This window comes from Acartia tonsa, chromosome 3, assembly GCF_053477335.1.
Source record: "Acartia tonsa isolate MP-2025a chromosome 3, ASM5347733v1, whole genome shotgun sequence".
In the NCBI taxonomy this organism is placed as follows: domain Eukaryota; kingdom Metazoa; phylum Arthropoda; class Copepoda; order Calanoida; family Acartiidae; genus Acartia; species Acartia tonsa.
In genome coordinates, this window is record NC_137262.1 from 57,576,962 (window position 1) to 57,602,952 (window position 25,991).

The following is a 25,991-nucleotide window of genomic DNA, read 5'->3' on the forward strand; positions in this document are numbered from 1 at the left end:
ACCAATCAAAATTTTAATAAAGTCCCCAAAGTTGTTAAGCCAACGAATAAAAAACGTTATTTTAAAACATTGAATATTTTCGAGTATAGTCTCTTATGGGCAACGCCCCTTAAGGTACGTGTCGTGTTTTTAAAGTAGCTTTTCTCCTATTTCTAGCCCTTGCGGGAGGCTCTAACTCTGCGGGGCCAATTTCCTAAAATATATATAATATCCCTAAAACGCACTTGATAATACTAGTGGCTCAAGAGTGAATATCCAAAAAGAAAACAACAACCACAACATACAACAACAAATCATCATCAAGCAACATCATAGAACAGCACTCCCAAGTTGTTAAACAACAACCGTTGGCTGTAGGCTACATTAGGGTGTGGTGTTTCAATACAACATGGGGCAGGGGGAAATTTATAATACATGCCCCACTCCCCCCAAATAATGTATGTAAGCGATGAGTATATCTACTAATAATTGATAGAAGATTAGAATCATTACACAGAGTAATTATCCATATATCTTGAATAGAATCTACAATATACATACATACATACAGCTCTACATCATGAGTTATATCAGGAAAATTATTTACATCAATAAAATTTTAAAATTTTAAAAATTGTTTTAAAATTAGATATTTAAATGGAAAATGTGTAAATAAGAATTTTTAGATAAATAAAAAAAATTTGAATAGTGGAAATATAGGTAGATAAAAATAGAAAAATAGAGTGAGAGAAAGAAAGAGAAAGAGACAGAGAGAGAGGGGGGGGGAGAAAAAGATAAAAAAGATAGATAGATAGGCCTATGGACTAAAAACACACCTTAAAGATAGATAAAAAGATAACGATATAGACAGAATAAAAAATTAAACGATATAGATAAATATACATTTTTCTTACATGTTAAACTTAAGATTTTTTTGACATACAATTTAAACAGTTTTATGTTGACTTTATGGCATCTGGCCTAAGTTTAAATTAAATTTCCAGAGGCAATTTCTTTTGAGTTAAAAATAGTTAAAAAAAAACCTTTCCTTAGCCTATAAGAAGCTCAATTGTAAAGGAGAGCCATATAAATAAATTGGTTCGAGAGGTTTTAAGCTACATACACATTACACACGTACAAACATCCTGTTAGTTTTAAGGTATAATCAAAGCACAAAAGTCAAACATATTAGAAACCTAATAACATTATGATTTATGTTGACAAAATGACAGCACTATATTCTAACAGGTCATGGATGACACGTGAATTTTATAATAGTTATTTATCGCATCGTATCATAGACATCTTTCCGCGTATAGTAAAACTGTACATTATAAGATTGATATAGTTTGTTGGCCCCAGAGGGGCCGCAGACCCTGGCTAATTACTAGTGTTAATTTTATGATTTTTATTTTAATATTCGTAGAAAACTGTCTGTAATATGATGCAATACATGATTTTGAGACCCGGTTTTAATCCAGCGGATATTAATCGGTTTGGAAGCCATATATACTGTAAATATGATTCTTATCTGAGCTACACGCTACATTTATTTTAGTCATAACTTTATCCAGGAAGGGAGAGGACAATGAAATATAAATTAATCTACAATTCATTATTCCCCCAATATGAAAGTTAGTATTACATTAAGAAAGGACCATTGGGCTGTACATTGTACTGAGGTGAATTCTTTAATAGTTATTTCTCGTATCGTATTATAAACGGCTTTCCGCGGATATAGAATGTACAATTATAAGATTAAAACTAGTTTTTTTAGCCCCGTGGTTCCGAAGGCACCGGCTAAAAAAACTAGTTTTAATCTTATGATTGTACATTTCTATATTCGTAGAAAACTGGATATAATACGATGCTAGACATAGTTTTTTCGTATTCATGAGAACCGGTTCCTATCCACCGGATTCAAATGAATACGAGAAAAAAAATTACCTCACTAAAATCAGTTTGCCCCACTAAAATCAGTGAGGCTCACTAAAAATTTAAGGGGGATAATTTTGCCTCACTAAAATTTTAGTGAGGCAAACTGATTTTAGTGAGACAAAATTTTTTTTAAGAATTAAACTCTGGTGCCCAAATAAACATAATAGCACGTTGATTTAAAAACTTTATTTAAATAAACTTTTTTCTTAATTTGGTGATTGGAGGGAGGATACATTGGTCTGTTTATTACACTGGTCCCCAAATACCGTTTTGCTATCCATTTGCTTAACAACTTTGGAGACTCAAGCAAATTTGAATGGTTTGTTCATTATTCAAGTTGAGTGTCCACTGTTTTAACCAGTAATTGTAATCTACAGAAGGGATAATTTTGTGTATCATCAACTAGATGTATATCAATTTATCGACCATTGTTTTATGCCTTTATATCCCTGCTCCATCCTCCAAAGAGAAAACACCCCTAGAAAAAATTCCTTTGTAAGCCTTCGCAACTTTTGGTTAAAATAATCCTTGTTGGTTTTCATTTAATCCTATTAAAATAAAAACTGCTATTGATGGCATTTAAGAAATTTAGTAATGGATGTAGAATATACGTGGATATTATGTCAGGGGAAGAATTGTCGTCAATCTATCTTGTCAACAAGGCACTCGTTTATTGGTCACTTCGTTCATCCAGTATGAGGGGAGGGATGGGGTAAAGGAGGAGGAAGTGGGAAGTCGTTATTTTAGCCTGCTGCAAGTTTCACTTTATTTTTGAACATGAAAATCTGGTGTAAGATCCATGTAATAATATTATCCATTAATCTAGTTGACTAAAAACTAGTTTCAATAATCTTTACTCAAAAAAATATCTTTGATTATAGAATTACTTTGAATGCTCAAAAGAGGGTAACGGAATCAGAAACTTCACACAATTTTTTAACAAAGTCAGTGCTTTCCCTAAAAGGCCTAAGCCAGAATCCCCCCCCCCCTCCTCCCTCAACCCTAATTTATTTTAAGGAAAGTGGGATAGTTTTTCTCCTATACCTAACCCTTGAGGGGAGTCCTAACCATACTGGGTACCTAAACGGACTTAAAGTAATAAAGAAACAAACGAAAAACTACTCCACCCCCACTCTTTGGTAGAATATTCTGAAGTCTATTAAAAAACAAGAAACAACACAGATTGTAATATGACATAGATAAAAATTTGGAAAAGGGGAATGTCTACATTCTACGAGTACACTTTTTCTTTGAGTTAGATTCTAATAGATAAGAAAGATTGATAAAGGGCTTTCTTTAAATTCTTTTTCATTTTTGTTAAGGAGGAAGGGGACAATGGACTGTAAATTATACTGGTACCCAAAGTTTTTAAACCATGAGCTGTCATTCATTGAATGTTACTTTTCTTAAATGATGATTTTGTTATATAAAAAAAATAATTTCACCAATAATTTTTGAGGGGTAATTTTGTCTATCGAAATTTAGTATTGCTGTTTTAGTTCGTTTTGATTTTTTCATTTTTATGATTATTCAGTTCTAAAATTCATTATAGAGTAACTTCGCTCTTTAGAAAAAGGCTTAAGGATTTAGTTAACTATGGATTGGGTTGGGTTACTTTCAGGGAAGGAGGGGATATTATACTGTAAATTACTCTGGTACCCAAAGTTTTATAACCACGTTATCTTAGTCATTAGTTCAAAAAACTACTTTTATAGAAATTTTATTGGTTTGGTTCCAAACTTTTCAACCGATAATTGTAACCTACAGAAAGGATGATTTTGTTTATCATCATTGGGAACATACATTAATTCATCGTCTATTGTCTTATCCCTTAAGATCCCTGGTTTACGTTTAAGGCACAAAGACAATTTTTGAGAATAGTCCCTTTCGTGGCAACGTATTTTTAAAATGGATTTTTCTAGGCTATTTTAGGTTAGGTTAGGTTATATTGGGTTAGGTGTTTGCCCCACATGGTTAGGGCCCCCCGCAGGGGCTAGAAATAGGAGAAAAGCTACTGTGAAAAAATACGAAGAATCGCCCCTTAAGGTGCGTTACCACGAAAGGGACTATACCCAAATTTTTTTTTATTGGTTAAACATTCAGAGATCTTAAGGGATAAGACAATGGATGATAAATTGATGTAAATCTCTAATAACAAAACTCTATATAGTACCCAAAGTTTTGAAGCCCACGAGTTAGAGGACTTTTTTGATTAAAGTACAAGTATAATCCAATGGGCCTTCCCATTCTGATAGTATATGAGATACAGGGATAAGATAATGGAAAATGATTAAATATTGAATTGCTGTAGATTAGATCCTTATATAGTAGCTTCCAAACTAAAAAGTATCCTTTAATAAAGTAGCTCTAAACGTTCATTTAAATTAACAGTTTTTCACAAACTTTAAAACAGTTTTTTTATCGAATATATCAAACTAAAAAGTATCGAATATATCAAACTAAATAGAATAGAATTAGGTTTTTAGTATGACTGCGAAATCATTTAATATCCGCTGGATAAGAACCGGATTTTATATTTTTTTATCTGAGGAAAGCTGTATACAATATTTTGTTTCTTTTCCTACAGCAATTTTAAAGCTTTTGGAAATTATTTAAGCATCACTTCGATATAAATCATCAAATCTCTTCTAAAGCAAAATATTTTTTTTTTGCTGTTTAAAAGTAGCTCCTTAATATTTTTTCTTTACCATATTTAGTGAAGTTAATTAATTGTTAAAACCCCTCTCAACATGGCTTTAAAGGATCAGGAATTTAGGCAAAAATAAGAATTCTGTAGAATTTTGGCGGTTTCCCCCAAAGTGCCCTGCAATAATAGACCCCCCCTCTCTTTGAAATAATTTGATAATAAAAGAAGGGGATGTAGTTTAAATGTTTTTTTTGTCTTTAGTTTAAAATTGTCTAGTAAGTTTAGTTTAAATTAGGTACTAGGTAACCCCACAGGGTTAAGACCCCAATGGGTTAAACATAAAAAAAAGTAACTGCTACGGATTTTAATCTATTTGTAAAATAAGGCGGGAAGTATTTTTAGTATTTTTTATATTATTCTTTTTGCTTCAATACTAAGGCCTTCATTCCTGACTTTAACTATTTGAATTTTTAAGTACTCAATAAGCAAAAGCAATAAACAGTAATTGCTTTTTGAATTAGCAATTGGTCAGCACGGTTATGGGTTCGAAACCCATTACACTGATTAACAGTTTCAATTATAGTTTCAGAGAATAGTTATTTCTCGCATCGTATTATAAACAGGTTTCCGCGGATAGAAAATGTACAATTATAAGATAAGAACCAGTTTTTTATAGCCCCGAAATGTCGAAAGCACGGGCTAAAAAAACTGGTTTTAATCTATGATTGTACATTTTTATATTCGTAGAAAACTGGATATAATACGATGATAGACATAATTTTTTCGTATTGATGAAAACCGGCTCTAATCCACCAGATATTAATCGGTTTCGAATGAATAAGAAAAAAAAGTTTTAAATGGAGGGAGAGGACATTTGATTTCCCCTTTCCACCCCTCCTACTGGATAAACGAACTGATCAATAAATGAGGTCCATATCAGCAACCTAAACTGACGACAAATTTATTTTACAAGCCAAAAATTTGAAAACATTTTTTCTGATTCGGTGTATTTGGAACTTTGGGCAGTTTTATGTAATCATGAGTGTTTGGTTTAAACAAGCAGTGTTTAAACTTTTCAACCAATAATTTCAACATAAAGAAGGGACAATTTTGTATGTCATCATTGGGCATGATTATCCTTTATAATTTTGAATAAGCTTTCAGAGTTTCTAATGATAAGAATTAAAATGACAAAAGGTTTTGTTTAAAAAGAAATATAACTAAGGCAATAAGCAAAATCTTAATTGTTGCTTTAATTGATGTTTAAAACTTAAAGACCAAAAACACTTTAAGTTCAGATAGTTTTAAAGCTCAAATTACTTTCCAACAATAAGATTTTTAAATACTGGATAAAAAAAACAAGAATGACAACATCCATAAGTAGCAAAGCACAAAAATCATTTATTAACAAACATAGCAGATCTTTTGTGGTCATAAAAAAGAACATGCAATTCTTAAACAGTAATATAGCAAGGAGTGGGGAAGAACATTAAGAAATAGAGTAGCTTCGCTACTAAAAAGAGTAAAATGAACACACTAATAGAATAAAATATTATAGGACACATTTAGCAAATATATAATATCCACAAATAGCCTAATACCTTTCCTAGACCTTCTTTAAAATTTATCCGTTTACAAGATCTTAACGGATATGTAAACAGACAAAATGTTATTTTATTAATATGTATTTAGAATTATTTAGCTCTGTTTCTTATTCTACCATTAATACATTTTTATATGTATCTTATTTCTATAATATCTTTAATATGTGGATGTATTGACAGGGGAAAATTTGTCGTCAATTTAGGTTACTAATATGAATCTCCTTTATTGGTCAGTTCGTTCATCCAGTAGGATGGGAGGGAATGAGTAAAGTGAGTGGAGGGGTATGTATCGTTATTTTAGCCAGCTGCGAGCATCACATTTTTTTTGTTAGAGTACATGAAAATTTAGTGCAACATCCAGGCAATAATATATCGATTTAATAGGCTATTTAGATATATCACGAAGTATGGCTGGTTCCTTAAAGCTTCTGATAAAATGGTGTAACAGTTGAATTTTAGCAAGTACTGGTAACCCTTGATGCTTTTTGTGACAAATAATCGACATGTTAATGAGTTATGTATCGATTCGTATTATTTACAGCTTTCCGCGGATATTAAATGGAAAAATTAGAGGATTAAAACCAGTGTTGTTAGTTCTAAAATGCTGAAGGTCCGGGTTAACAAACCTGGTATTAATCTTATGATTTTGTATTTTAATATTCGTGGAAAATCTGTCTGTAATACGATGCTATATATGATTTTTTAGTATGGCTGAGAACCGTTTTTAATACGAGAGATATTAATCGATAATCAAAAAACTTTTTTTATCGTGATATTAGCATTAACATTAAAACCAATTATTAAGCAATAATATATATGTAATATGTATACCCAGTAGTTGTTTCGACCTTAGCCCTTTAATATTGTCAGGAAAATGGCCTAAAACCAAACAAAGACATTTTTAAAGCTTCGCCGAGATCTTTAGTTTCAGACAAAAAACTTTATATTATTTGACTAGTTGCGGCGCCCCTAACATCTAGTGGCTTTGTATTCGAAAGATAAAAAAAATCGCCTAAAACCATCAAAAGACTTAAATCGACAGACCTATCCAAGATATAGAATAGCGCCACTACTAAATGAAAAACATTGTGTATGATTATTTAACATTGGCCTAAGGGCAAAAGCTATTAAGCTTATAAAAGTCTCCTAGAAACAAAAGAAAATAATTTCCAGAATGGCTTGGAAACCGATTCATATCCGCTAGATTGAAATGGTTCTTTAATATCAATAACCGCGTAGAGCTCTTTATAATACGATGTTATAAATAACAATTAAGCGCGAAGCCGAACTATATGTAAGATTTGCCTGTTTGATTGTGTGTCTTCAATTTTTCAGACTTTTAGGGATGGAGGGGACATTGGACTATAAATGTACTGGGACCCCAAAATTTTATAACCACGTTCTCTCATTTGTGGCATTAAAACGTAGGGACTAGTATTAATGATTGGGTTGTACAAAACAGCAGTGTCCAAACTTTTCAACCAATAATTTTATTTTATTTATCGTCCTCTCCTTTAATACAATATTTTGTTCCTTACTTATAAGATTTTTAAAGATAAAAGTCTTTTTTTAAACATTTTTCTTAGAAAGCTGCGCTACTATTGAAAATAATTGTCCTTGCTTTTAAATTGTCGTCTATCATACGTACAATAAAGAATATATGTTTCTTCAAAAAATGAAATAAAGTATAATTTTTATGATGTTTTATAGATAAACAACCCTTTGATTACACGACCCTTATCTGGGTATTAGGTTAAGCAACACCCCATAGACAACCAATTCTTTGATTGCATGACCTTTGTCTGGAAGTTCTAACTGTGCTTGTGCCTGTTTTGGGCCAAGGCATTTTTCTTGCTCTAAATGTCGCGCATCTGACAAATATAGCAAGTGTGGAAACCATTTTTGACGTCTTTAGTTATGACGCTGTCTAAAAAGACGTGTTATATGTTAAAAACACCTTGGGGACCCCCCGCCAGTTTGGGCCTATAAAGCAGCCATTACTTGTGTAATTAACTTGAGAAATATCTAAACGTCATTCTTTGTCTTATGGGCGCTTTTAGTGCGGGTTATGGATGTAGAATATATGTGGATATTATGACAGGGGAAAAAAATCTTCAATTTAGGTTTCTAACATGAACATGGAGGGGATGGGGTAAAGGGGGTGGATGGGGGGTATCTTTATGTTAGCCAGCTACAAGTTTTACTTTATTAGAGTACATGATTATCTGGTGTAAGATCCAAATAATAATAGATCCATTGTTTGTGTACTCTCATAAAGCAGCAAGAATGACAACGTCCATAAAAGCGAAGCTCTAAAATCAAACGTTAAAACAAATTAACATGGACACTTGTAGAGTGTCAAAACTTGATAAGCAGAATATCAATTTAGAAATGTATACAGGATTATGCTTTTACATTTTAGGACTTGATTAAAGAAAGTATTACTTATACTATTCTACCGTGTTGTTCTAGGAATCATTATGAATAGGATAATTATAGCATACAAATAATTTTTGTCAAAAAAGTTGAAAAAAATATCATGGTTTATATTGATGTTCAGACTTACTGGTATTGGATTATAAAGTTGTCATGCTTTCCAAATCGTACCTAACTGATGTCTTAGGAATCACCATGCAAAGTTTTAAATCGATAGGACGATTGTAATATCGGAGCTATCCATTACTGAAGTACAGACCGACCCTAATAATAGTGGCTTTGCTTTAAAAAAATCTTTATAGCTTTTATTCTTTCAGAATTTAATGCCTTTATGGATCGTGTTTTTTAAACTTTTTAACAATTCCCTCTCAATTTAAATTAGGTCTTTTACTTTACACCTTTTTAAAATATAAGATGACAATACAAGTCCAAATAACAGAAGACTAAAGTATAGTTATGATATATAGAGAGTTTTATTGTATTTTAAATAAATGTAATTTTGTAAAATAAAACATTAGCAAAGCGTGCTTATTTATTTCACTTGATGCTTAATTTTTTAATTATATGGCTTCTGATTAATATCCGCTGGATTAGAACCGGTTCTCAGCCATACTGAAAAAGCATGTATGGCATCGTATTACAGACAATTTTTAAAAACTAAATATAAAACAAAAATCATAAAATAAATGCGATAAATAACCGTTTTTTATTTAGAATACTATACTATTAATCCACTCTTGTTACTAAAAACATAATCATTTATTGAAAGGGAAGGGGGGGGTGAGTGAAAAATGCTCCAAATTAAAAAATGGGATACTGCAAGAATTTTTATGGGTGCTTGAAATAAAAAGATTTGAACACAACAATAGCTTTGTAATGTTATTATTCATTTCTCTGTAATAAGATATCTTCCCAAGTTATACCATGGTGTTGTTCTTATATCAACATAGCACTGCAGTCATAATTTTATCATAAAAATAGCGTAATTTTAGTTCTAGTTGAAATATCATTTTTAGAGTTTATGTCTATTTAATTAAGTTTTTGTACATTAGGGTAGACCAGCGACTACAGTACTGTAACTCATCCGATGAAGGTTATACCTGCAGCCTCTATCCTATTATATAAATGAGTGAACCACTGAACCGATATGGTTTTTCTTCACAGGAATGCTTCTTATATGTCCAGGGAAAGTTTTAGGCTATATTAATTTTAGATTTAAGCCGTCATAATGGTTTTAGGCTGCTTTTCAGCCCAATGAAAAAGCACAGCCGCTAGTGTCATATAAAATGGTCAAAGTTGGATGTTGGTCGTCCACCGCTCTGGAAAAACCCTGAGCACGCCACTGTCTTCATTCACAATCTGAAAATTGAATAACAAATATTTAACAAATAGCAATACTAAAAGCTTATGAATATTTACAATAGCCTAAAATGCCACATCTATTTCAAAATCGTGCCGAGCGTTAAAACATTCCCTTAAAAACTTACAAATTAGCTAAGTCTTTTTTTCGCATAGCTACTATGAAAACAAAACAAAAAGAGAATGATACAAAAATATATGGAACAATCCCATCACATTATTAGTTAGATAGTGTACATATTTTGGTATAAGAGGGAAGAAATTTGTCCATTTCATTCAGCGTTAAAATGTTGATTTTACAATGATATATCGAAGGAAAAATTGTCGTCAATTAAGCTTGCTAATTATTTGTTGATCAGTTCATTCATTAAGTGGGGAAGGGGTGGATCGTTATTTTAGCCCGCTGTATGTTTCTGAAAATCTGTTGTAAGATCCAAGTAATAATATATCCATTATTATCAAAAAAAGGTTTTTCTACGCTTGAAATGGTAGAGCTAAAATGAAAATTAACTATATTGTGGGTTGACTTATCGTGTATTAGGTATCATGCTTTTGTGGATTGGAAATTTATTAGTTTTGAAAGAGAGAATGAGAGAGAAAGAGAGAGAGAAAGAGAGAGACAGAGACAGAGAGAGAGAGACAGAGAGAGAGAGAGAGACAGAGAGAGACAAAGAGACAGAGAGAGAGAGACAGAGAGAGAGAGAGAGATAAATAAATAAAAAAGAGAGAAATCTTCAAGATACTAAATCGATTTGAATCATATAATTTCTAATTTTTAATATGATTTTATTAATCTTAAAACATAAAATGTATAAAATAAATTATTTTCTATTTATTCTTATTTACGATACCTTCATGTGATGCGTTAAAGGAGTTTTAAATAATTTCAACATACAATGGGTTTAATAGCTTAAAACCTACTCACCACTAAAACAAACCTTACTTTTTATTACAATCATAAACTTAAAACAATTTTTAAATCTTATAAATTCTATTTAAACATTTTCGAAATTCATGAAAAATCATTGTTTTACCAACTCTAAGTGAAAGATATTATCAAAATAAGTTTTTTTTGGAGGTTAACAGGAAAAATATTTTTGAAAATAATCTATAGGTAGGTTTTTTATCTATATTAGGAGGGTGAGATGGTATGTAAGGGGTGGGGAAGTTAATTCTCCTTAAAAAAAAATAAAACTTATTTGCTAGTCACTTTATTATGATAATTTAAGATAATGATATTTGCAAAAAAATCATTTATACTTTAATCTTATGTTAATATTAAAATATTTGTAGGAGCGCATTTTCATGTCTAATGTCTAATGTCTAACAAACCAAAAATAAAACCGTATCAAAGCTGTCGTCATCATATTCATGTACAATTTCAAGGTTTCATATCGACTATATGACTTTGATTATAAGTGGTCGTGGCTAGCATAATAAATTAATGGGGTGTGAATAAAAATTTCATAGCTGCGGTCGTCAATTTAACAATTCAGAGAGTGAATTGCTTTTGAGTAAGTGATTGGACACCCCCTAGAGTTTGGTTTAAGGGGTGTGTCAATGTTTTCGTGTGCGCTTCGCGCACCGCCCTGACAAAATCCTCTGCACGTCACTGTTTTTATCTATTACATTAGCATATCAGAAAAGGACAATTAAATTCAATAAAAACAACGAGCTAAAATAGAAGATTCAGTGAATTAAAAAATATGTACAGTCGGACCTACAGACTAGTAAAAAAGTAGCTGTGTTACTAAAAAGCCACCTATGTTTATTGCATTTTTGGTGGAAAATAAAAATTTAGAAGGAAAAAATGCTTTTAAAATGCTTCATAAATGTTCTAACAATAAATTTAATTTTTAATTTAGCTTTTTATATTTTAGATTAGGTTGTTAGGCAAAATTATTAATTAAATTTAATTAATTGAAATTTAATTATAATTAAAACATTATGCCTATTGTCTAAATAATTGATGTATCATTACATGGATGTTGCACCAGATTTTCATGTAATCTCATAAAATTATACTTGCAGCTGGCTAAATATCAGTACTCCACATCCACTCCATTTATTCCATTCCATCCCCTCGTACTTGATTAAGGAACTTAAATTTATTATGTTGATAAAACATCAGCACAATTTCTAGCAGGTTTGTGGGAACATTTTAAATTGTGTGTTAGTGTGTAATCAAACTGACAAGACTCATTTTAGTTTACTCTTGTTAACATACATGACATATATATACTCAAAAATTGCACCACATAAAATTTGCCATCCTTAAAAAAGGTTATACTCAAAAATAGCCAATATAAAAATATTATTCTATTGTTCGATCTTAATCAAAATGACAAGACTCATTTTAGTTTACTCTTGTTAACATACATGACATAAATATACTCAAAAATTGCACTCCATAAAATTTGCCTTCCTTATAAAAGGTTATACTCAAAAATAGCCAATATAAAAATATTGTTCTATGGTTCGATCTTAATCAAACTGACAAGACTCATTTTAGTTTACTCTTGTTAACATACATAACATAAATATACTCAAAAATTGCACTCCATAAAATTTGCCTTTCTTAATAAAGGTTATACTCAAAAATAGCCAATATAAAAATATTATTCTATGGTTCGATCTTATCCAAACTGACAAGACTCATTTTAATTTACTCTTGTTAACATACATGACATATATATACTCAAAAATTGCTCTTCATAAAATATGCCTCTCTAAAATCATGTAATAAAGGCTTTTCTCAAATATTGCCATTATAAAATTAGACCTTATTCAAACTGACAAGACTCATTTTAGTTTACTCTTGTTAACATACATGATATTAATATACTCAAAAACTGCACTTCATAAAATATGCCTCTAAATCATTTAATAATGACTATACTCAAATATTGCCCACTATAAAATCAGACTTCATAGAAATTGACAAAACTATTTTAGTTTACTCTTGTAAACATACATGACAATGATATATAAAAATTGCGCTTTAAAAAATACAACTTTCTAAAACCATGTAATAATGGCCATACTCAAAAATAGCCCATCTCAAACTATGCTATTTTAAGATTAGATTTCATTAAACCCATTAGAAGAAAATTATAAGCAAGGCTAAACTCATAAATAGCCTATCTTAAAAAAGACTAGATGCTAATTTGTTAGAAGAATTTTCACAAAAAAAATCTGTATTTTTTTTGTTTACCAAATAACCCTTCAAAGTTACTTGCTTACTAATGCATATTACCCCACTTATATATGATGAAATGAGATAAAATTACACTGTAAATCCAGGCTAATTGGCATAAAATTTTGCATAATTGGAACAAAAACCCTTTAAAGTATCTTACAACTAAATTTAACAATTCGTGTTGTTTCTATATTGTAAAATAACACATTTTGAATGATACAAAAATATTTTAGGTGCTTAATCACAAAACTGTGAAAACTAGGGATAAAAAATGTAAAAACTAAAAAAATCTGATGTAAATAATGTTTTAACTTAACAGGCCAGTAAAGTTTCAGCCCCAGAAGTTGGAGATGCTAGCTTCACAGGTAACAACATTTTAAGAAGTGCAGCTACTCTATAACTAAGAGGTTTATGTTTGTTCAATGCTCATCAATTTATAGATAAGTCACTTCACTTAGACCTATTTTTGAACCATTATATACCCCCGACATTTATTTTTTTGACGTAGGTTGTGTGCAAAATGCTGCAAATTTGGAAGGAGTATCACATAAAATCATCTTTCTTTCTGAAATAGTAGCCGAGTAAATCATATATCATAGCGTTACGAACAAACGCCCGGGAGGAGAAAGTATTAAGTAGCTTCGCTATTATAAATGTCTGAAATATCTGTATCAACTACTGGAATGGATATATAATACGTGGATATATTAACAAGGGCTAAGTTTAGGTTAATTCAATATGAACCAATTTTTTTGTCAATTCGTTCATCCCGTAGGGGGGGGGGGGGCTGAAATGGAGCGAATACGGTGGAGGGAAGTATCATTATTTTAGCCAGCTATGAGTATCACTTTATTAGAGTACGTGAAAATCTGGTGCAATATCCAAGTAAATATATAATCGATTATTCTAGGTGTATCTGAGTTCTGTGATATCTGTATTACGGAAGCATCGTCACTTTATATCAGATGCTATCTGCCTCAGGTTAGTAGGAAGCATCGTCACTTTATATCAGATGCTATCTGCCTCAGGTTAGTAGGAAGCATCGTCACTTTATTTCAGATGCTATCTGCCTCAGGTGTGTAAACAATTATTTATCAATTCTTAAAAGACTGTCCTTTTGGATTTTTAAAGCAAATTTATCCTTATATAAAAGTAAAAGTTATCTGTGTCTGTCTGTCTGTCTGTACCAAAGAATCTCTGTAACCGCTAAACCGTCAAGTTTAGGTAGAAATGCTGATTTTAAAAATGTATTTAAGATATAAAAAAACGTTTGTACTCTCCTTTTATAAATGATAAATTTATAATAAATTCAGTAGGTTACTGCCCATCTTTTTAGAGGATTTAATATAGGCATTTATATTTTGTCAATTTTTTTTTTAAATTTCATATCTTTATATCAAAGGAACTGGATGTCTTTCTGTCTTTGTGTGTGTTTGTACCTTAAGATCTCGCTAACCGCAGGATATATTTAGTATATATGTACACAAGACCTAGTAAAAATAATCTATCCCTATTCTTTGGGTTAAAACCCGCGGAAAATATCAAATAATAAAAAAAGATTTAACAAGGATGATTATCTACAATAGTCTAACAGCAAATCAAATTTATTTTAATTTGATTTGTTTAAAGATGTTGTATGGTCAAGCTTTGACAATAATAAAAAAAATATACAATGTGTGATATTAGACAAAAAAACAGTTAATTTGTTTATACTAGGAAGAAAGTGGACATTGGGCTGTTTATTGCGCTAATACCCAAATTTTATTATTCGTTGGCTAAATAACTTTGGGGACTTATATTTATTTTTGATCATTAACTATATTGACCAAACCAATTGTAATCTACAGAAGGGGTGATTTTGTGTATTATCATTGGGGATGTATATCTACTTATCGGCCATTGTCTTATACCTTTAGATCCCTGATAATTTTAGATAATTAGTAGTTATTCCAACCAGGTAGCTTAAGGGATAGACAATGGACGATAAATGAAGTGTTTCCTCTGTTGATTCAAAATATTTGACAACCCCATCAATATTTGATAAAAGTTCCCAAAGTTTTTTGATCGAACCATTGAGAGAACCTTTTATAATACTTTGGGCACCAGTGTAATTGTGAGTCCAATGTCTCCTCCTTCCTTTTTGTAGAATGTTCATTCATCCTACGGCCAAACGGTCAAACAGAGTAGCCTCGCTTTTTTCCAAATATTAAAATTCCAAATTGGTTGAATTATCAGTTAATCTCGCTTTCCTAAAAAATCTGAAAATCGCGGCATCTTTTTTAAATGTTAAATATATATTAATATTTAAAGAAATTTAATACTTTCTCTTATTTGTAGTAAAAAAGATAAGGGAATCGTCATCTCGGTGCTAAAAAAACTCTATTAATCTTAAAATTGTACATTTCATTTTTGTGGAAAGCTGTTTATAATACGTTGCGATAATTAACTATTCCAGTATGGCTTGAAAATATCTGCTGGATTAGATCGGGTTCTGAGCCACACTGAAAAATCATAAATATTATAGTATTACAAACAATTTTCCACGAATATAAAAATTAGAATCATAAAATTGATACCAGTTTTGTTATCCCAGGCCTTCGGCCCCTCTGGGCTAAATAAACAGGTTTTATTCACATAATGTTTAATTTTAATATCCGCTTAAAGCTGTATATAATACGATGCGTTATAACTATTAAAGAAGTCGATACACTTTTAGCTAATTTAAATATCATTTTCTTCACGTTTTAAATGGCCGAAAGGGCCTAGAATAGTGGCATGATTTAAATACCCCATTAAAAATATAAAAATTAAAATGCAGAGAAAAGAAATGGTAATAAACAGTTCAACTTTTACTGTTATTACTTTATGATTTATTTAAAATTACTACTTTTTAGGTTTTCAAAATAGACTTTCGTGAATAAATTAAGATGTTAATGTCTATTAAAGCTAAAATTTATACCTAATAAATGAAAAGAGATAGAGAGGGAGAGAGAGAGAGAGAGATAGAAATTGAAAAAGAGTGATTGCAAAAGAGAGAGAGGGAAGGAGAGAGAGAGAGAGAGAGAGAGAGAGAGAGAGAGAGATGGAGAGAGAGAGAGAGAGAGAGAGAGAGAGAGAGAGAGAGAGAGAGATGGAGAGAGAGAGAGAGAGAGAGAGAGAGAGAGAGAGAGAGAGAGAGAGAGAGAGAGAGGGAGAGAGAGAGAGAGAGAGAAAGTGAGACAAAGAGAAAGAGAAAGAAAAAGAGAAAGAAAAAGAGAAAAAAAAAGAGAAAAAGTGAGTGAGAGAGAGAAAGAGATTAAGAAAGATACAACAAAAAATAAAATTCATAAAGACGTACGAACATAATCATTAATGCGTAGCTGCGTTCTGTAAATTCTTAGACATAAATAACTGTATTAAAAAAGATTAATGTCAAAGTTAAAAATTCTAAAATTGTTCTCTGAATTCATTCTCAGGAAAAGCATTTTGAAAACAAATAGATAATAGCTATACACAGTTTTCCGCAGAAATGAAAATTGTAAGGTTAAAACAAGTTTTGAAAGCCCCAAGGGGGCCAAAAACACGGGCTAACAAAACTTTTATTAATTTTATGATTTTTATTTCAATTTCATAGAAAATGTGTAGTATAGATTTATATACAAATAACTACCTCCCTTTTTCAATGACCTTATTCGTATGCCTTTAAATTGTTTTCTGCTACTTGGCTGTGTTAAATTTCCAAACATGATTGGTCAAAGAAAAAGTTACTACAAATATTTTATTTTACTTTTTTTTCTTAGAATTTCTAAATATGAAGAACGTGATGAAAATTTGAATTCCTTTTCTAGCATGGCTTAGAAACCGATTAGTATCCACTGGATTGGAGCCATAAGGAAAAATCTTGTATAGCAGCGTATTACAGACAATGTTCCACTAATATTGAAATAGAAATAAAAAGATTAAAACCGGTTGCTGGCCCCGACTGGTTTAAATCTTATAAATTTAATTTCAATATCCACGGAAAACTGCCAATAATACGATGCGATAAATAACTAGTAGCACCTTTTTAGGGCTAAATTTACGGCTTGGTTTCTATTCAATATGATAAGATATTACAAACAAAAATTCTTATCAAAAGGTTTAAGACGGCTCAAAAGAATTTAATTCTTCCAAGCTTTTAAATTAAGAGTTTTTAAAATTACCTTTAAAAATTACCTTTAGCAGTTTTACAAAAACACTCCAATGGCATTTTTTTCTTTATCTATTTTTTGGGTGTGTATGGGTTTATAGACAACAATTTTAGTAGTTTATTTCAAAGTATTTTAAACTTGAGTTGGAAAGTTATTAAAATTATTAACTAGCTCAAAAATAAAATCAGTAGCGTGCACAGCAATTAACCTGGGGGGTGAAAAAAGGGGATAAAAGCCCTTTTAATTCAAATTTAGGAGGGGGGGGGGGGTGTCAAACCTCTACCGCACACCACTTTTATAATAAGTTTTTATGCATTAAAAGAAAAGAAACAAAGTCAATTTTGTACAGAGGTAACACAACAATAACATGCTACCAATATTCTTGAAGGAAACTTGAATAATCACCCTAATTCTGTAATAATCAGTAAGGGAGAGGAAAATGTATTTTACACTGAATTATCTTATTCGTTGCCCAAAAATCTTTGCACCTCTGTTAAATTTTGGTTGCATGGTTGGTTCCAAACTAGTGTTCATTAATTTGTTTACATAAGGGATAGTTTGTTAATCATCATTGAGGATGTTTATAAATTTATCCTTTTGTTGTCTTATCATTTTAGATCCCTTTTGAGGCTTTTTAACTTTTCTACTTCAAGTTAAATATACTTTGAACATTACTATAGTCATTGATAAAAGTGCTATTGTATTACTTTTCTACTTTGACTTACAAATACTTTGAACATTACTATAGTCATTGATAAAAAGTGCTATTGTATAACTTTTCTACTTCAAGTTAAATATACTTTAAACATTACTATAATCATAGATAAAAAGTGATATTGTATAACTTTAAGTTACAAATACTTTGAACATTACTATAGTCATAGATAAAAAGTGCTATTGTATAACTTTTCTACTTCTAGTTGAATATACTTTGATCACTACTATAGTCATAGATAAAAAAGCAATTTTTCAAGATACAAATTAAGATTTAAACACTTTCATTTTAAATGTATTCTTTTTCATTGGCATGTATATAATAAGGAAATTTATGAATAAACTAGCGGCTATGCCCCAGAAGGCCTCTAGGGGCTCTTAATTCCTTTTTGGATAAGTTGGGTACCATCCACTAAAATAGCTATAAACCTTCCCTGGACCTATAAGAAGCTTCAATGCAAAGGAGAACCATATCGGTTCAGTGGTTATTGAGATCTTGAAGGACAGACACAGTTATACTTCCTGTTACTTTTATATAAGGATAAAATAAACTATAATAAACACACTTGTACTCTTTCTTAAACTTTTTTTATTGCACGAACTTTGTCTGCAAGTCTTAAATGTACAAAGTAACACCTTTTTATAAATCAAGGCATTTTTCTTTTATTAAATATAATATCACGCATCTGACATAGCAACACAGTTTTCCTATCTATTATATAAATTGTTTATGTTTTAATATTGTATTGAAAGTTTATTATTCATAAGCCGTGCTTTTTATCAAGATTTAAATTCTAAATGATTCCCTTTAAATTCAAGGAGTGTAATTTCCACCACCCCCCGAACCTGCCTTTTTAACAAGAATTTGTAGGGTTTTTTTTGGAGGGGGGGGAGGGGGGGGGGTGGGAGATTTAGTTGCTCCATCAAGGCTTATTAAAGTCAGTTATAAAAAGTAGCTTCGCTACTAATATTAAATCTGACGAAATAGAGGAGGTTAATCTGGTAATGTCCTATTAATTGACCAAGGGAATTTCAATAATAGTTATCTATCGTATCGTATTATAGACAGCATTCCGCGGATAAAAAGAAAAATTACATGATTACTTCTTTGGTTTGGTTTTCCCGAAGGGCCGAATGCATTGGCCAACAAAACTGGTATTAATGTTATGATTTTTATTAATGTCTTTGATACGTTATGATGCTTGATTTTTCAGTGTGGCTAATAACCTGTTCTAATCCACTGGATATTAATAGGTTTCGAAGCCATACTGGTAAAGAACTATGCCCATGGTCAGATTTTAATCATAACCTTTTCATAGGGGTGTGTTTTGGGGGATGTTTCTATGCGCCCGCTAAAACTTTTAAATCTGCAAATAATAATTTCACAAAAGTTTAAAAAGTTAATAAAAGTACCCAAAGTTGTTATAAGTCAACGAATAACAAAACGTATAAAACTTTGGTTACAATATCCCTTTATACTAAAAATTTTGATGTATTCTCAAAATTTTACAGAAGTGATAAACTAAAACTGTAAAACATTTTTACTGTAGATAAGATTACGAAAGAGATAGAGAAAGAAGGATAAAAAGATGGATAGTAAAATAGAGAGATGGATAGATTAAACAGAGTGAAAGAGAGGGAAAAGAGAAAAAGGAGAAAAATGTAAAGAGAGAAAAGGAGACAGAGAAAAGAGAAAGAGAGAGAGAGAGAGAGAGAGAGAGAGGGGAGAGAGAGAGAGAGAGAGAGAGAGAGAGAGAGAGAGAGAGAGATAAAGAGAGAAAAAGAAAGAGAGAAAAGCTGAGAAAGGAAGAGATGGAAGAAAATAAGAAAAACAAATATAACGTCTATTTTTCTAGAAAGTCTGAGTTTTGTTTCAGTCAGTTAGTAAGTGAGGAATAAGGAGACGTCAAAGCTTTTTATTTTCAGGAGGGTAAATTAGGGGTTTCAAAGATTTATGTTTAAAAATTTTTAGGAGAGGGGGGGAAAATGAGGAGTTTTAAGTTTGAGGGGGATAAACACCCCTTTACCCCAACCCTTGGACGTCTATGCCGAAAGAGTTGCTACGTATCCAAAAATAAACCTATATATATTTTTTATGTATGATAAGATAACACTTTTTCTTATAATAACATTTTTACTACATTGAAGCTCCTCTGAGAGTAAAAGGTGTTTTAATTTTGTTTTAAATTTAGTTATCATCGCTAAATTGCTAACAGTTGGACGGACGGACAGACAGAAAGACGGATCAAACCATTTATCAAGAAGACATTCATAAATACATAAAGGGATTTTTTTAATGAAACAAAAATCAAATTGAACGGACAAAGTAAGTAAGATGTAAAAAATGTTTTAATCTTATAATTGTACATTTTTATATTCGTAGAAAACTGGATATAATACGATGCTATACATAATTTTTCAGTATGGCTGAATTCTAATCCATTAATCTTTTTCGAAGCCAAAATGTCCAAAATAAATTATTTTCGACAAAAGATAAATCTATGAATAGAAAGTTTCTTGTTGATATATCTTGACCAAAAACAGCTTAATTTTTGGGGTTAGATGGGTGTAAAAAAATATTACTGCCATTTTTTACTCAAACACACTATAAAAAATTCTTAATTTTATTTGATACTTATTATTTTAGTGCACTTTGTTGGTTTAAATATGATATTCTGTATCGCTATAGTGATCACCATTCATGTAAAAACTGGAGGTCATAGTATCCAGTGATCTAAAGGTATAAGACAATAGCCGATAAAATGTACTGTATATCCCTAATGATATACACCAAATTACCCCCTTCTGTAGATGAAAATTAGTGGTTGAAACGTTCGAACACTCAATTTAATCAAAATTCCATGAAATATGAAAACGTTGTTTTAAAACATTAGGGACTAGTGCATTAAACAGCCCATTGTCCCTTCTCTCTCTGTACAACATCTATAAAATGGACTGTTTCGTAAAGTTTAAAGAGTTGCTACCCTTTCAAACTTATACCTTATTGTTTAAAGAATCATCAGGCAAAGTTTGAAGTCAATAAGACAATTCTAAAATTGCCAAATTAACAATTATAAAAATACTTAACTTCGCACAGTGTATTTTAGTATATACCTATAAAACGCCTACTAGGGGATGTAAAATTCTTTAATTTCCTATGAATTATGTTAATCAAATTAATTTTACGTATTTTTTCTCAGAAATTAACAAAAATAAAATATTCTTGTTAATTGGCAATAAAAAGCTTTTTATAAATGTCATTTAAAATCTCTGAAACAAAAAACAATTTCGTCCATAAGAAGCGCAGCAATAAACCTAATTTCAAGTAATTTTTAAAATCCGTCATATGAATAGGAAGAACCAAATTTGAAGCCCTTTGACAATAAATAACTATTTTTCTATTATTTTAGGGTGCTGAGAAAACAGATTGGCGACAATTTGCGACAGTCAATGGCAAAGGTAAATTTGAAATGTCAAATGTCAAAGTAGTGAACTGTATTTTCGTGTGTCTGTCTAAATAAAATTGTGGGATCATGGAAAGAAAACAAAGTGAGGGGTTTCGTCTTATTTTCAAAGTAGCTTTTCTCCTATTTTTCTAGTCCCTGCGGGGGGGCTCTAACAGTGCGGGGACAATTTCCTAACCCTGCGGGGCAATCATTAACATTTATCTAACCTAAAACATATAAAAAGCTACTGTAAAAATACGACGATGCCCGCTAATTCGTTTTCTTTCCATGATCCATTTTTTTCGTGAATTTTTTACACCCTTCCACTAATAACGATTTCTCCTTATTTGTGCGGTCCTTGAGACCTCTAAAACAGTGGGTTTTTTTTGTACGTCCGTCATTTTAGAGGGAAAAGGTGCTCTATATGGATGTCTACTTATTTAGCTTGTAAGTTACTGAAAATAATTTCTATAAGTTTAATGGTTTGAACGGTTTTACACGAAAGGACAGTAAATTTTTTTTTACATTTTTAAAGGCCTAATGTGAACTATTTTAAGGGAAGTTTTTTTTTGTAATACTCCAATCCCCCTCCCTATGGACTTCCTTGATCTCCTTAACTTAGTTAATTTTTAGGTTGCTATTTGATATAGACGGCTAAAAATTGTGTCTACAAGTAACGTCAATCAGTCTATTTTCTAGGGATGGGCCGAATACCGGATATCCGGCTGATTTCTAATGCCAGATATCCGGTATCCGGCCAGATATTAATAATGGCCCGATATCCGGCAAATTACTGAAAATCCGGCCGGAAAACCGGCTACCCGGCATTATAAATCAGCCGGATATCCGGATATTGAAAATGGCCGGATATCCGGCCCAACCCTACTATTTTCCTTATTAATTCTCTTTTTTTATAGAGTGTAAGAGAAGACCTTCTAAGAATTGGCAGCGGAATTATTCAAAGAGAAAATTGGTCCGCGATTAGGTAAATATTAGTAGCGTAACTACTCTTCAAGGGTATGTATGTCTGTATGTCTATGTTTTAGAAGCATAGCTACTCTATATATAAGGTTAGGCCGTACACCTGTCATAGATTATTAAAAGAAAAAGGTGGTAATTGTTTCTCTCTGTCTCTTACTCTCTATGTCTGTCTGTCTAACTCTCTCTATATCTGTCTTTCTCTCTGTCTGTCTCTCTCTCTCTCTCTGTCTATCTCTCTCTAAGTCTGTTTGTCTCTCACTCTCTATGTCTGTCTATCTTACTCTCTCCGTCTCTGTCTGTCTGTCTGTCTATCTGTCTCTCTGTGTGTCTCCTTGTCTATCACTCTGTATGTCTCTCTGTCTGTCTGTCTGTCTGTCTCTCTCTGTCTCTCTGTTTCTCTGTCTATCACTCTCTAAGTCTGTCTGTCTGACTTTCTCTCTCTGTCTCTCTCTCTGTCTCTCTCTCTGTATGTCTGTCTCTCTCTCTGTCTGTCTGTCTCTCTCTCTGTCTGTTAAACATGTTGAATTTTCTACATGTTTAACAACATATTTTTATGTGATCTAATTATCCGTTTGATCAGATTTTTTTGTATATTGATTCCTGGGACAACACAGTAAAATATTATGAGCGAAGCAACTCTATAAACAAGTCCTAAAAATGTAGGTATGTCCATCAAGCAGTTTTTCAACAAATTTACTTACAATTTTGCTTCGCCTCATAATTTTATATTCTGATTATTTAGTTTTGACACTATACAAGTGTTAATGTCTGTTTGTCCTATCGTTTTAGTGCTTCGCTTTTGTGGATGTTGTTATCCTTGTTTTTTCTATTCCTTCGAGAGACCCTGACACTATCAGACTTGCCGTTTTCACACGTTGTAGTGTACAAAAATATATATTGAACTTCACATATTAGTAAATTGACTCTTAATTATTCTTTTATTCTATTTTTAAATAATTCTAGTTGCTAGTTGAATATATTAATTTTGTTACAGATGATCGATTGATAGGTAGTTAGCTGCTGAAAGGGGAAATACGGGAAACGATCGAGAAAGGAAGATTTGTATGGGATAAGTTGTAAGAATATATTTTAGTTGTAAGTTTTACCGCTAGAGTTTCCTAAAATTATACCAAAAACAAAATTGTTATGTTAAAAAACTTTTTATCCTAAGCTCATAATGCATCTAATATAATTTTTAAAATAGAAATATTAAACTTGAATAAAAGCTCAAGTATAAATATAAAGTACAGCTTACATTTACATAAATTGTGGAAAACCCTTTAGATTCAAATTTATAAGCTTCTAGCTCAACAAAATTACATTTGTATTCTATATTACTATCTACTCTAAATTTTGAAGCCTTCTAGGCTGACTTTCTGCATTTCATTCTCTATGTCTGTCTATCCTTCACTGTCTGTCTCTCTCTCAACTAGAGAGAGAGAAAGAGCGAGAAAAAGAGAGAGAGAGAGCGAGAAAAAAAAAGATAATTGGAAAGACATACTTATAAAGAATCAATGCTACTTATATTTTCATCTGTGCACAAATTGATAAATTGTCGGCAGTTACACTCGTAATGAACTAGGGGCGGGGTCAACACAAACAATTTTTCAGGGAAGGTTGTCTCAGTTACAATTTACCAAGAGATTAAACATCCTTATGTAAAAGAAACATTATGTTTGTTTTAGTTTTCGTATGGACATGGGTCATTCTAACCACTAAACCGATATGGTTCTCTATGGAGCTTCTTTAAGGTCAAAAAAGTGTCTACTATATACTATTTTAGGAGAGGGTACCCCTTCTACAAAAATACATTTAAAAATAATATTAGCTTAATATTGCTGCCATGGGGTATTTTTGTTTTGTATTTCTTCGAAATACCTTATTACTTGCCTTTCTTATACGTTTTAGTCTACAGAACTATATTTTTTTAAAATCATATATTAGTAAAATGACGCTTAAGCAATTTATGCTTTTTTTTGAATTCCAGTAGCTACTTGAATAATTTAATTTTGTTACAGCTGATCGATTGATAGATAGATAGCTAATAAAAGTGGAAATATAGGGAAACAATGGGGAAAGGAAGGGGGGGGTCTATGGGATGAGTTGTTATGATATATTTTAGTTGTAAGTTTTACCGCTAGAGTTTCTTTAAGAATTGTGCTAAACACAAAATTATAAAGTTTTAACAAATTTATCACCCTAATTACATAAATGTTAAATAAAATGTAAAAATTAAGGTATTAATCTTTAATGAAAGGTCAACTATAAATATCAATTAAAATAAGTCTTTACATGTACTGTGAAAAGTTAATTATAATAAAATTTGTGAGCAAATCTGTATAAAAGGGCAACCACCATTTTCTTATTCTCCATTGTGATATTTGATGCCTAGAAGGTCTTTTACCCTTAGTGCTGTATCTGAAATCATTTAACACAGAAAAGCTTTAGAAACGATACTTTAGTTTAATTACACTGTAACAATTTCTATTATATTTTTTAAATTTCAATGTATTAATTTTGTCACAGCTGATTGATTGATAGATGCATTCAGGGATCTCAAGGGATAAGACAATGACCGATAGATTGATGTACATCCCCAATAAAGATAAACAAATTACTCATTCTGTAGATTACAATTGCTAGTTGAAACGTTTAGACACTCAATTTAATGAAGCAACAAATCTAAATTCAATAAAAGTCCTCAAAGTTGTTAAGCCAACAAATAAGAAAACTTTAATATTAAACTTTGGGGACTATTGTAATAAACAGCCCATTGTCACCCCTTTCTCTTAGATGGAAATCTACGGAAAGGCTAAATATAGGGGGAAATGGGAAGGGGAAACATATGCGATAAATTGCTAGAGTTTATTTCAGTTGTGAATTTTACCGCTAGAGTTTCCTAAAATCATATCAAAATTAAAATTATAAGGTTTCAGCAAATTTTTTTCCTTATAATAAAATTTTGTGTATTTAATGCAATAAAAAGAGGTATTAAATTTTAATTAAAGCTCAAATTTCAATATAAATTACAGCGGGGACTTACTTAAACCGTGAAAAGCCATTTAATAATCAATTTGAGTAAACATCAATAACTCCGCCACCATTTATGCAATCGCCAGTTTACATGATGTTTGAAGCCTCATATGTACCCATATAATCGATATACCTGTTTATGTTCTGCATACATGAATGAGAAATTCTACAATATAGTGTGATCCTTATCTATAATAAAAAGTAGAACGATGTCTGTCCCTTAAGATCTCAGTAACCACAGAACCGATTGGATTCTTATCTTCAGTGAATATATCTATTGGTCTTGTGGTGGTTTTAAGCTATTATAAAAAATAAATTAATTTGAAATTAGTGGCCACAGCACCAGAGGTACTTATTTTTTATTTTAATTACCTCTTGGGGCAAAGCCCCTAGAGCCTAGGGGCGAAGCCGCTAGTTATGACTTAAAGAATGACTTTATAGCCCCTTCTCTATTAAAGAGCACGTAATTAATCCTAAACGACGCAT

General features: G+C 31.2%; 1 protein-coding gene across 2 annotated transcripts in view; it reads left to right on the plus strand.

Annotated features, from left to right (window-relative positions):
• LOC145314651 (uncharacterized) overlaps positions 1-25,991 on the plus strand; it is an 89,119-nt gene that overhangs the window by 14,975 nt on the left and 48,153 nt on the right. For both annotated transcript variants that reach the window (XM_080154659.1, XM_080154657.1), the window contains exons 3-7: positions 238-570; positions 13,479-13,527; positions 14,073-14,143; positions 21,456-21,504; positions 22,409-22,476. In XM_080154659.1, coding sequence (XP_080010785.1) covers positions 560-570; positions 13,479-13,527; positions 14,073-14,143; positions 21,456-21,504; positions 22,409-22,476 — 248 coding nt within the window. In that variant the 5' untranslated portion in view covers positions 238-559. The remainder of the gene's footprint in view (positions 1-237; positions 571-13,478; positions 13,528-14,072; positions 14,144-21,455; positions 21,505-22,408; positions 22,477-25,991) is intronic.